At 40.5% G+C, this 12,897-nt stretch overlaps 1 protein-coding gene across 1 annotated transcript in view; it reads right to left on the bottom strand.

Moving 5' to 3' along the window:
• The window catches only part of PCNXL2 (pecanex-like 2 (Drosophila)), a 155,156-nt gene that overhangs the window by 68,770 nt on the left and 73,489 nt on the right, over positions 1-12,897 (bottom strand). The window contains exons 19-21 of the mRNA XM_009329229.1: positions 12,280-12,430; positions 8,082-8,223; positions 1,958-2,135 (exon numbers count right to left, since the gene is read on the bottom strand). Coding sequence (XP_009327504.1) covers positions 1,958-2,135; positions 8,082-8,223; positions 12,280-12,430 — 471 coding nt within the window. The remainder of the gene's footprint in view (positions 1-1,957; positions 2,136-8,081; positions 8,224-12,279; positions 12,431-12,897) is intronic.

Here is a 12,897-nt window from a genome sequence, read left to right as displayed (position 1 = left end):
TCAGATATTATTAGATACGAAGGAAATGGAAGATCAATGCTAAAGCTACATTTTCAAAACATGTCTGTAGTACAAGCTTTCAGCCTAGCAGAGTAGTAGTTCTAGCAAACATCTCTACTTAATTTGGTATGCATCCTTCATTATCTCAGTCATATTGCAATCACTAGTCTTTCTACTGTAAACAGTAGCTTCAAACTAGCCAAGCAACTCCCAAAAAACAACACTGAAAAGCTTTTACATCTCTCTTCCAAAAACATGCAATAATCCACACCTGTATTTTGTGATACACTCACAAGGTCAACATTTTCAAAAGAGTTAATGAATAGCGACATTTTCAATTCTGAGGTGCTAATTTTTTGATCCTGTAAAAAGATGTTTGGAGAATGAGTTTTAGGACTAAATAAGCCATTATCCAGACATAGGATGTCCACTGATGCACATCACTGACAATCTTCTCTGGAAATAGAAATGCACCCTTTACTCTAGGGAGCACAGTAATGCAACAAATACTGAAAATTACCACAGTGCTACCAACCTCTGCATCAGTTTCACTGCTTATCTTTCACTCCAACGTTAGAAGCTTAAAAAATTACTCTAACCCTATTTTAGGATCACAGAGCATGGGGCGGGGGTTCCTTTTAAAGCAGGGCTTTGTGTCTCTTCTGCTCCTTTTCTTCTGCCCTCCCTCCCCAATCCTTGCCTCCTCACCCCAGCAGAGAGAAAGCAGAACAGGTCTGAGGGTTGAAGGCTTGAAGCAGGTGAAGCTCCTGCTGGAGTGTGGTCCAAGAGTTCAGAGAAAAGTGAGGGACCTCGGGCTCTTTCTGAGTAGGAGGGACCCTTACAGCAGCACAGAAATAAACCAGGAAAAGCATTTAACTTCTGCTTCACTCTTTGCCTGAATGACTGGGAACTCCCAACACAACACAAATGAACTGGGCCTTTCCTTAGGAAGCCTCAAACTTCCATGTCTTTCTCCTCTCAGAAATTAAGTGGTGCTAGCTGAGTCATATTCACACATGTAGTAGGAATATTTTAGAAAAAGAAACCGAGCAAATAAGCCTGACAAAAAAAAAACCCAAAACCAAAAACCAACACAAAAAAACCCACCACCACAAACACACACCTCACCAGACTTACCACTGGACAAACTGAGACATACGTTATGGCAGTCAGGGACCAACAAGTTTAAAAACAAAACAAAATACAAAAGAATTGGTAAAAGCTTTAGGCAAGTCTTCAATACTTTCTCATGTTTTATCAAGGTATCGGTTAAACCTGCTTCTTTCAGTGGAACAGCACAGATAGCAAATCAAGACAGAATCTGATCTGACTGATACAGAAAGTTGTGGTGGTTTTGGTTTTTTTTTTAAAGCAAATTCAACTAGAGTGCGCTCCAAGAGTTAACAATGTAAAAGAGAGGAAGGAGCTCTCAGGTTAAGGTTAAGGGCAGCATCACAAGGATAACAGACTGAAAATAGGAAAAGAAAAATGTTAACGCTGACATTAGGAAAACATTTATTATCATGAGGATGATTAGATAATGGAATAATTTCCCAAAGGAAGTTGTTGAGTCAAACACTAGAGGCATTCAAAGGAAACCTAGATAAAAACACCAGGCGATTGATCTGGAGGGCAGCCCTGCACTAATGACCCAAGAGGCTCTTTCCAACTCATTGAGGATTCTTCTCTTGAAAACAACAACTCTGAACTTTCTATAGCAACACGTGAACAAAAAGTAAATGCAAAACATTGCACAAAACCAGAGAAGACATTTACCTGGAACCTTGTTTTCAGGTCACAGATTTTTTCTTCTACAGTACCAATAATCTGTGTCTATATAGGCATTCATTACTTCTAGAAAATCCTACCACATATTGATCAGCACAGTGACACTGAGAAGATAAATAAAGCTATGAAATATATTTTCCAAAGAAATGGCATCAGCTATAAAACTTGCCTTATGAAACACGATGGACATCATGAAGAAATCCAGCAAGAAATTTTCTGAAACGTCTCTGTAGTCAAATCGGAAGAAGATTACCGTAAAGCTCAAAGTAACAAACTGATTAATAGGATTACAGAATGAGGAGCGGAGGAGTTTCATCCCAGCAACTGTTATCAGGATAATATCACAGCTGTAAGAAAGGGAGAAAGAAAAACCTAATCAAGTCAAAGTCATAAAGCATTAAATTATGAAGCTGTTAAATACAAATAGCTGTACCAGATGTATTTTAGATTGCTATGTATATCTAAATCTACACATCTTATTGATTTCTGATATTAATCCTATGTTCTTTTAATAATCACATTTATTTGACCCATGTGCAACTTCATATTTTTCCTTTATCATTATCACACACTTGTAATCTGTAATAAAGAACGAACTCTGTATTAAAAACAGTAGCATTGACTATTAAAAACCAAGAATCTAGAAAGGATATTTTTATATAGCTCTTAAAATAAATATCAGTTTTGGAATTATCTTGGCACTTCCATTAATACATTACTGTAATTTGAAAAAAAGTCTTGAACCCACTACTGATTTTTTTATTACTAGAAATTTCACTTGATGACAGAGTTTATAACTATTCTCCTAATTTCATTACACACAATGCCAAAATTCTGGATAGAAACACCCATAGACATGAAGTGCTTAAAATTCTTACCATTGGTCTTGATTGGAAGGTCATCTATTCTATACAGTAATTACTTCATCAGATGAAAAGAAATTGTGTTGCATCTATATGTTGTAAAATGCATGCAGTCTGCATTTTACACTCCCTTCTTATATTCCAGAGCGTGAAATTAAGCTAAGAACTCTAAATAGTAAGTGACCACACAGAAAATAAAGAAGTCCAATCTTTAATTTTTAAAGTGCTTGCTGCTATATCTCCAAGAAGATAACGTTCCTCTTTTAACTCTCCAGAAAACTACAGAGTTTTCTGTGTAAGAACAGAAAATACAGTTACAGGAGAAAGAAAGATGGAGGTAACATGATGGCACTCCTTGAATTTAAAAAAAAACCACTCCAGTCTCTGGATATATATCTGAAATTAGAGACTTGAGGTTGTTCACATTTTAAAGTTTTGTTTTTAAGATACTTTACATAATTAGAAAGATGGTCTTGCTTGGACAGCAATTTCGATCTCTTGATAATACAGCCTCTTCTGGGGGTTAGGTCCTAGAAAGGTCTCAGACATTAATTTTTAGATCACCTGGGTAAACGAGCACCTCCCTGAGATGTGACACAGTACTGGGCTGCAGACCATGAACACTTGCATGGTTCTGTATTTTATCCAACAACCACTAAAAAACACAGGAACAGGGTCAGGAGCAGGAATTGGAACACATGATTCCCCAACTCCTATAAGAATTTCCTTACCACCAAAGCAGGAGGAATCAAGAGCAAACCTCCCATAGCCTCTGCTTTCCTGGTAAGTGCTTAACAGTTGGACTCTTGTTAAATGAAATGGGCAGCACTACCTTCTCCATCCAGGTTTTTAAAAGGAAGGAAACCAAAGCAGTATTTTGTGAAGTCAATCCTGATCACATACTGGGGATGCTGCAAAAACAGCTCTCAGGTCAAAACCTTTGGGTTTCTGGGTTCTAGTCAGGATAAGATAAGAGACAAGTGATTTATTCAGAAAGCTCTGGGCGTGTTCAGAAGTGTGTCTCAAGCCTCCTAATGAACCTTCAAGTCAAATTCAGGAGTATTTAGTGATACAAGGCATGAGCAGGACAACCAGGGGATCAGGCCCAGCCAGCACGGGTTCATGAGAGGCAGGTCCTGCTTGACCAACCTGATCTCCTTCTATGACCAGGTGACCCGCCTAGTGGACAAGGGAAAGGCTGTGGATGTGGTCTACCTGGGCTTCAGTAAGGCCTTTGACACTGTCTCCCACAGCATTCTCCTGGAGAAGCTGGCGGCTCACAGCTTAGACAGGTGGACTCTGCGCTGGGTCAAAAACTGGCTGGACGGCCGGGCCCAGAGAGTTGTGGTGAATGGAGTTCAATCCAGTTGGCGGCCGGTCATGAGCGGTGTTCCCCAGGGCTCAGTTTTGGGGCCAGTTCTGTTCAATATCTTTATCAATGATCTGGACGAGGGGATCGAGTGCACCCTCACTAAGTTTGCAGACGACACCAAGTTGGGTGGGAGTGTTGATCTGCTCAAGGGTAGGAAGGCTCTGCAGAGGGACCTGGACAGGCTGGATCGATGGGCCCAGGCCAACTGTATGAGCTTCAACAAGGCCAAGTGCCGGGTCCTGCACTTTGGCCACAACAACCCCATGCAGCGCTACAGGCTTGGGGAAGAGTGGCTGGAAAGCTGCCTGGCAGAAAAGGACCTGGGGGGGGTGTTCGACAGCCGGCTGAACATGAGCCGGCAGTGTGCCCAGGCGGCCAAGAAGGCCAATGGCATCCTGGCCTGTATCAGAAATAGTGTGGCCAGCAGGAGCAGGGAAGTGATCGTGCCCCTGTACTCGGCACTGGTGAGGCCGCACCTCGAATACTGTGTTCAGTTTTGGGCCCCTAACTACAAGAAGGACGTCGAGGTGTTGGAGCGTGTCCAGAGAAGGGCAACGAGGCTGGTGAGGGGGCTGGAGAACAAGTCTTGTGAGGAGCGGCTGAGGGAGCTGGGGTTGTTTAGCCTGGAGAAAAGGCGGCTGAGGGGAGACCTCATCGCTCTCTACAACTACCTGAAAGGAGGTTGTAGCAAGGGGGGGGTCGGTCTCTTCTCCCAAGTAACTGGCGAAAGGACGAGCGGAAATGGCCTCAAGTTGCACCAGAAGAGGTTTAGATTGGACGTGAGGGAAAATTTCTTTACTGAGAAAGTGGTCAAAAATTGGAAGAGGCTGCCCAGGGAAGTGATTGAGTCCCCATCCCTGGAGGTATTTAAAAGACGTGTAGATGAGGCGCTTAGGGACATGGTTTAGTAGGCATGGTGGTGTTGGGTTGACGGTTGGACTCGATGATCTTAGAGGTCTCTTCCAACCTTAATGATACTATGATTCTATATTAGGTACCCTCAGGGTTTTCTGGCAGTTGAGCAAGTATATTTGGAATGCAGCTTTGCACATTGACACCCAAGAACCATACTGGATCTATTCCTGAAAAGACAACCCAAACCTAATAGACATGTACAAGTAACTCTGTTAATTGAGAGCCAGGTGACTCCTCGTAAGTAAATTAAGCACATTAACTTTTTGGGAGATGCATTGGTTTTTCGATGCAGGTGAAAATAGATGGGGACTTCAATGCATAATGAGTGACTCAAAGTAGGCCAGGTATTTGCAAAATGCATAGAAGCTTCTCCTCCATCCTGCTGCGAACCAGGAGAATACCCGCTGCTATGACTGACACTTGACAGGCCAGAAAGCTCTAAACAGGTTTTCATCATTCTAGCAAGGCTCATAAGTCTGTACCTTTCCAGGCTGATTTTATTTTATGTGATATTTATTCAATATTGTGTATCTTCCGTAATGCAGATGCAACATTATTTGGTGCAGGTCATTCTGAAGGATCACCAGGACATCACTGTTGGAATAAAATGCCAAGTGGACCTTACTTCTCACTTTGTCAAAGCTGTTCTTTTCAATTTGCCCCAGATTTCTGAATGGAAAGCCTAGCGACTAAGCTAAATAGATTCGGAAGCCACTAGAAGCCATCCCAGTGTGTCCTGTATGAACCAGTTTGATCTCACTTTCTTCAGAAAGAAGAAAATTCTTGCAACATAGAGGAATTTTCACATGGAAAACTTACAGATCATAGAGCAAAAGGAAGACTTTTTCCTCACTGGATCTGTTAACATGGAAAATTTCACAAAAAAACGACATTTTATAAAATAATGCTCTCGGGGGTAAAAAAAAAATTTTGCTCATTATCCCTCTTCTTTAAAGATACTGCCACAAAAGATGCTTTTCCTGGGGCCTTAACTCCCAGCAGAGAGAAAGCAAGAGAGAGAGAAGGGGGGCTTATTTCTGAAGCCTCTGTGGCAGGTAACACGGGCAGGCTTTTCAGCTTGTCAGCATGGGTCCCATTAATAGCCATCTGGGTCTGGAAATCTCAAGCAAACTCCTGACTGTGAAGGAGCTGTTTTGCCTCCTTCAAGAAGCAAACCGCTTCAGTCCTTTAAATCACAAAGCAAGATGAAGCTTCTTTAAAAAATACATTCAAATTGAGAAAAACTCCAAAATCAAATCACGCAAAACATACCACCTCAGACACTTTCAGACACAGAGCGGGAAAGTGCCGCCTTCCCTTCTCTAAGGTACGATGTGGTCCGATCCTTGGGCGGTAAATAACTAAAGAATGTTCCAACAACAGAAAACGGATTTATGTATTAAAGCAGAGAAAGTACAACCCTCAGTAACACTGTATATGGAAGAAGCAAGGAGAATCCAGGATCCCTGACAGGCTTACAGAGTTGAGGAGAAAGAGGTAGGGTCTGAGGACGAGTGTTTTGCATATGGCATTTACATAGTAGCTGTAGGGGAAGCATATTAAAGAGGAGTGCCAGAGAAGAAGGGATACTGGGAGTGTTGTGGATAGACCTCAATTACAAGAAAAAGGAGAAAACACAGGTTTTAAATCCAAGGTGATCACACAGACACAAGGGAGGTGGGGAAGGAAAGGATTATCATGCTATTACCCTACAGGCCAAACAATCCGAGGCAGACAAATGTAATTACTTTCTTTAATCTCAGGATTTCTGGGGGACTGACTCACTACTTCTGAACACTTGAGGAAGGTGATGCTTCAAAGTGCTATCTATCTTGGAGGAATGACTACGTAAAAATAGCACCTTCCTAACCCTACATATTTGCTCCGTGGATGTATTCAGTCACATCTGCTAATTAGTGACAAATGACGTTTTGATTACTTTTTAGTTCTTCCAGCCTTGCCGAACCAAATAGAGGGATGGGTGTGAACTCAGTTTCACCCTGGACAATACACCTAAACGCCTGAAACACCTTGGCCTTAGCATCTCCCAAGTGCCTGGGGGAAAAAGGTCAATGGGGAACTACACAGGCTATCCCCGAGTGACTGGTGAGAGTCTCTCTGGAAAAGTAGTTGCCTGAGAGGAACATGCAGAAAATTTGACTAACACCCTAGTCTGGGACCACGTTTTCCTTATAGTTGTGTAGTCCCTAAAGCCGTGTTGCTCTTCAAGAGAGATAAAATAATTAAAACAACATGCAATTTTTACATCAAAGTTCTTTAATATTTAAAGTTAAGAATCTAAATTATTATTAATACTGAGGAACTCCCCCCCTCCAGCAGTGTTTCCTGCTACTGGAACTTTCCTTCCTGAACACAGGCTGTTTCTTTGTTTTTATCATCTGCATCACTGTCATTCTGATAAAAAGACTGCAGAAACTCTGCTCACTGGGGATACTGCAGTCACTAAGCCTGCTGAATATCTGCAGTAGGCAAGTCACTGAACAAAATACTTACCATAAAAGGCTGTCTGCAAGGATCACACTGTGAGACCACGGATCAGCATCACCAGTTCTGCTTAATATCAGAGACATGAGACTTTGGAAAAACTTGTATCCCTACCTTTCTCAAACCACTCTTAATGCAGGACTACCCACCATTCTACGCTGTTGAATATTTTATTCAGTCTTGCCTTAAAAGACCTGTGTGGTGAAGCTTCTGATAACTCCTTTGGGAGACTATGACATAGTCTTAAAAATCCTCAGTTAGGAAATGTTTCCTGATATCCAGCCTAGACTTCTCATTTTCATCTGATTAATTCTAGTTACCCCACTGTGTTTATGCCCATCAAACACCTGCAGCCTGGTATAGCGTGTCTTGCTTTTAATTGACATTTAGACATTCCATATATATCTCTATATAGCTCTTTAATCTTTTAATTTCTCTCTCTCTCACTGGAGTCATGTCTTAGAATGTGCTAAGGTAGTTTTGCTTTTTTCTTTCAGCAAAGCCAATGATTATTGTATACATGAAAGCACACTGTGACAAGCAGACAGACTTATTTAAGAAACAAATTTCATTTCTCAATCTTCAGTCTAAAACCAAATATTCTACTAATCACATGCTTTGAGTTATAATCTACTTACTGTATACCAAGCTTCTTGTATTTACTAATTGAGAAAGCATCAATGGTGAGGGCATTCAGTATTATAGCTGGATACAAAATGTATTTCTCAAAGCACTGAAGCCACACATAGAGCCTTTCAAACCACATCAAATGAGCAGCGTCTGAAATAGAAATTCAGATAACAGATCATTTCATCAAATTATCAGCATTTTTTGCTCTGCAATACCATAGAAGAAATGAGTTAGCTCACATTAATAAATATAATCAACCAACTAATTTATGAAACAATGGATAATTCTCTTGCAATAGAGAAATCATTCTGTTCTCTGAATTTAGAGAGTATCTGTTTTGCTGCTTATAACCGCACTCATGAGAAACGCTCAGAAACGATAAGAGATGGTACGTGCTAGATGGTAGTTTCTACACAATCCAATTACTAGTCACTATATTAAATAGCACTTTTAGTGATGTAATGACTCTGGAGAGGCCCTCTCTACCTCTGGCACTGACCTGGTGGATGACCTAGGGAACCCCACTTGAACTCTGTGCCTCTCCTTCCCCATCTTATAGTGACAAAACACTGTTCATTAAACTGCAAAATATCATTGACCTAATTGATAAATGAAATCTCCTTTGAGATGTAAAGACTGAAGAATTAACAGGAGCTAGAAACTGTCACAGATGTTTTTCAAAACACTTAAACAGCCATTGTAAAAAGTATCTGCCAGGATCACGTCATTCACCAGTAAAGAATATTTTTTTTTGCAGTAGACTTTTTTAACAACATCACAGTGCTTAATATGAGTATTAAACAAGAACTGAATGCTCTGTGCAATTCAATTGCTATGAGAACTTAGGTGAACTGAGTGCAGAAACATTTGGGCACAGACAAAAATAATGTCTTTATTCTCAACTGAGCTCAGCTAGACAAGGTTATTGGAGAAACAGTGAACGCAAAAAGGCAGAACTTGGTATTGACTCAGAAATAACAATGCCAGCTACTGAATCTCCAATACTTTTCCCTGCAGAAATGAAAATAATTATGTATACACATCCCACCCTCCCACACACACCTTTTCAATGACAGGCAAAGACGACATGCTGAATCAACAGATTTGTATGTTCTACAGGCACAGTTGTATATTGTACAGGCTCAAAGAGAAAGATCTAAAAGCAATCCTTTCAAATTAGCTTTCAGTCATGCTTTGCCAATACCTTAACCTAAGGCAGAACTCTTGCAAAAATCTGCCTTCAGAAAATATGATCAACTTCTGTTTCTTGTTATAACGTAAAAATATTTCCTCCTCTTATTACCTAAAGGCCACCTCCTAAAAGTTCATACACGCAGCGAAATGTCCATGTTGGAACCTAGCTGTTATTCTCCGTTCCTCTCTCCTCCTCCTGAACTACAAATTGCTCTCAGAGCTCCACTCCAGAACCTCATCTAGCTGCCCAAAGCTGAGTTCTGCGTAAGAACTCAAGCTTGAATAAAGAGATGTGCATATCAAGTAGACCGAAAAGAAGGTAGCTGCAGGAGCACAGAGACGTGTGCAGACAATGCAGACAGAAGGAAAGAGCTCACATTCAGAGGGGGCCCAGGGAAAGATGTGGATGATTTGAAAATGGCTTACATGAATCTATGGGGTATAAAAGCAGCGGTGGGGAGGAAGAAGAAGAAAAAATAGTCTCTAGTGTTTCAGGGTTTCTTTCTCACTCAGTCTTGCCCTACTTTCTACACGTCCTACCATAAGCTCATACATCTTGACCTCAGCCTTTCTTCTTGCAGTCAGGCAAAACAATGACAAGTAATAAATGAGTTATCTAATAAATGAGTTGTCTCATACGGGCATCATGAGAACCGGTCTGATAATTGCTATTCTGTGGAAGGCCTGAAAGTTTGAACAGCTCATCCAGAGTCTATGAAACAAAGCCAGGAATAAACTTGTGGAATTGTCCCTACCAGCTGCTTGTCTAATTGCAAGCAATCATTTGTCTCCCCATAGCACTACACTTGTCAAAAATTAGGAAGCTGAAAACGAAATTCTATGCAGTAGGAACGCCTCACAGACATCCTGTTTTGTGTATTTGTCCTTTCATTGTCCACGCCTGACAACTACAGGACACTGTCCTTTTCCAAGCTTCTCCTTCTATACAAACAGGGAACCTTTAAGTTCGGCTCCTACATTTTTCTTACAGGGTAAAATAAAGAAGACAGCCTGTCAGACATATCTATCAAAGGGATTACATAACCTTTTCCTCAGCCTGTCTCATCTCAGAACATGATAAAAAGCCTCTGCAGCAGCCTAAGGGACTGAAAAAAAAAATAATATATTTTTAACTCTTGTTTTCTAACACACAACACAGATACATTGCAATAATACTTAAGCCCCAAAGTGCGGAAGTGGACTACATATAAAATGAGGACTGCAAAAGAAGGAAAAAGCCTGTTGCCTGCAGCAGGTAGCATGGGAAATGCAGCTGATCTCAATGCAGAAAGAAACCCATCTGTGGAGATCAGTCTGGCAGATCTCTACCCTCAACCTTTTCAAAAGCTGAATCATTGCATTTAGGAAAACAATGTTTTCTGACAAATGAAGACAGACAATCAGGACAAGGGAAAGAAATCCTACAGTAGTCTTTTATGATTAAGTGATGTAACGAACAATAAAACTTGGGTATTCATCAGAATTACTGATTATCAGGGAAAGGAAGCCCTGAACAATGTTTTCAGTCGGGCATGATCCTTAGTAAGATTTATATTTCTACTACACTTTCCTTGGCGTATTGCAGTAAAAGTTAAAAGGCAACCTTCAATCAAGTCTCTTGGGTACTTTTTTCATACCCAAGCCTTGTTTGGAAAGTAATCATTCTGAAAGACATGATTTTTTTTTAAAAAAAGATTTAAATCCTTAATGCATGGTTCTGCAGAGAGTGATCTGAACTCTTTTGTTGTCTAGTTGAAGAACAGACTAAAGTCCCTCAGCAGACTGTGTTCTGAACACTGTCTTCAAACACCTCAGGAACATATATTGAGAATGATTAAGGCACAGGCTCCATCAAGAAATGACAAGCAAGCTTTTGGCTGGTAGCAAAGGCAAGATGAGAGCTGGAGGGGGAAAAAAAAAAAGCCATGCTTCTCAAAGTACACTGTCTGCTTGCAGAAATAACTGTATCAGAACAGGAAATCAGACCTCGACATACTAAAATATTTACCGATACTCACATGTATCAGGGCACTACCCGCTGAAGCCAGCGGACATTAGCAAGAACAAATCTTCAAGAAAATTTCACAGTTCCTTTCAATTTTAATGTTTCTCTAAAAGTATTATGATGGAAATTAGAAAAGTAGAAAAAAGTAGAAAAGTAGTAAAAGTAGAAAAAATTCTGCCTCAATTTCATCAATCATTTAAGTTTTTAAATTATATTAAATGCCAATGTATTAAGCATGAACTATAACATATCAAGCAACACAGCAAGTAACAGTACAGTAATGTAAAAGCAAAAGGCAGATCAGACAATGGCTTGTGAAAGGCCACTTAGGGCCAGTGAGATGATTAAGGGACAGGAGCATTTGACGTAGGAGGAGAGCCTGAGAGAGCTGGGATTGCTTAGCCTTGGGAAGAAAAGGCTCAGGGAGCATCTTATTAATTGGGGGCATTTTGGGGGTATAAATACCTGATGGGGAGGGTAAAGTTGATGGAGCCAGACTGTTCTCAGAAGTGCCCAGTGACAGGACAAAAGAAAATGGGCACAAACTGAAATTCCATTTCAACATAAGAAAAAAAAAACCCAACCAAACCCACCTTTCTTACTGTAAGGATGATCGAATGCTAGAACAGGTTGTCCAGAAGGGTTGTGGAGTCTCTATGCTTGAAGATATTCAAAACTGGAGACAGCCCTGCGCAACCTGCTCTAGCTGACCCTGCTCTGAGCAGGGGCATTGGACTAAACAATCCAGAGGTGCCTGCCCAGCCTCAGCTCTTCTGTGCAGTGGTCTCAGGAGACAACTTCTATAGGTTCACAGATTTGCTGGTGACCGGGGGGAGGGAAAAATGGAAATGATGGGCTATGCATGCTAATCAAAAGAAGGAAGTGTAAAGCATAATTTATTCTCCCTGCTCTGTTCCTTCTGGACTTTTTTATTTTATTTTTTTTTAAAACCAAGACAAGCTGCAAATCATTGCATCCGTTGTTTAGAAAAGAATTTTATTACAAACCTCTTACTTCCCGTTGCTGGTGCTCTTTGCTTTTAAGTATGGGGTGGGAGATCCACAGCCAGGGGTGATGCTTGCGAAGCTGAGGAAGTATGTAATGTGTTACAAATCCCACAGTCCATGCTAAAGCAAACAGGACAATGCTGAGAAATGGCTGCGCCAAAAGAGAAAAAACAAAACATGGTTATAATTTGCAAACAACATTTTTATATAGAACTTTTTTAACAGTTTTTAACAGTTCCTATAATTGTATTTTTGTGCAATTAATTTTTATTCCTATGTTCAAACTCTCTGACTCCACAGGTGGATATGGATTTTGAAATAAGTATTTTGCACACACAATTAACCAATTTTTTCCTCCCTAATTGGAGGGGAAAAAGGCAAGCGATCAGGCTTATTCATTCTGTCACCCAGGTTCCACATCATAAAAGAGCTGTGGATATGCAGAGGTTTAAGGAAAGAGATGTCAAATAAATAACACTGAAATGAATGCAAATATCCACAAACTAACTGCCTTGCACATAAAAAAGTTATTATGACCAGTAAATACATTTTCACTAAGTTCTCTTCCCACAATCTCTATTCTTTCCAGTTAAAGCACCCTGTGGTTTTGCATAAAAA

Source organism: Pygoscelis adeliae, unplaced genomic scaffold (genome assembly GCF_000699105.1).
Source record: "Pygoscelis adeliae isolate BGI_AS28 unplaced genomic scaffold, ASM69910v1 Scaffold77, whole genome shotgun sequence".
NCBI classification, from domain to species: Eukaryota; Metazoa; Chordata; class Aves; order Sphenisciformes; family Spheniscidae; genus Pygoscelis; species Pygoscelis adeliae.
Note: the sequence above shows the minus strand (reverse complement) of the source record. Positions and strands in the feature narration are given on the sequence as shown.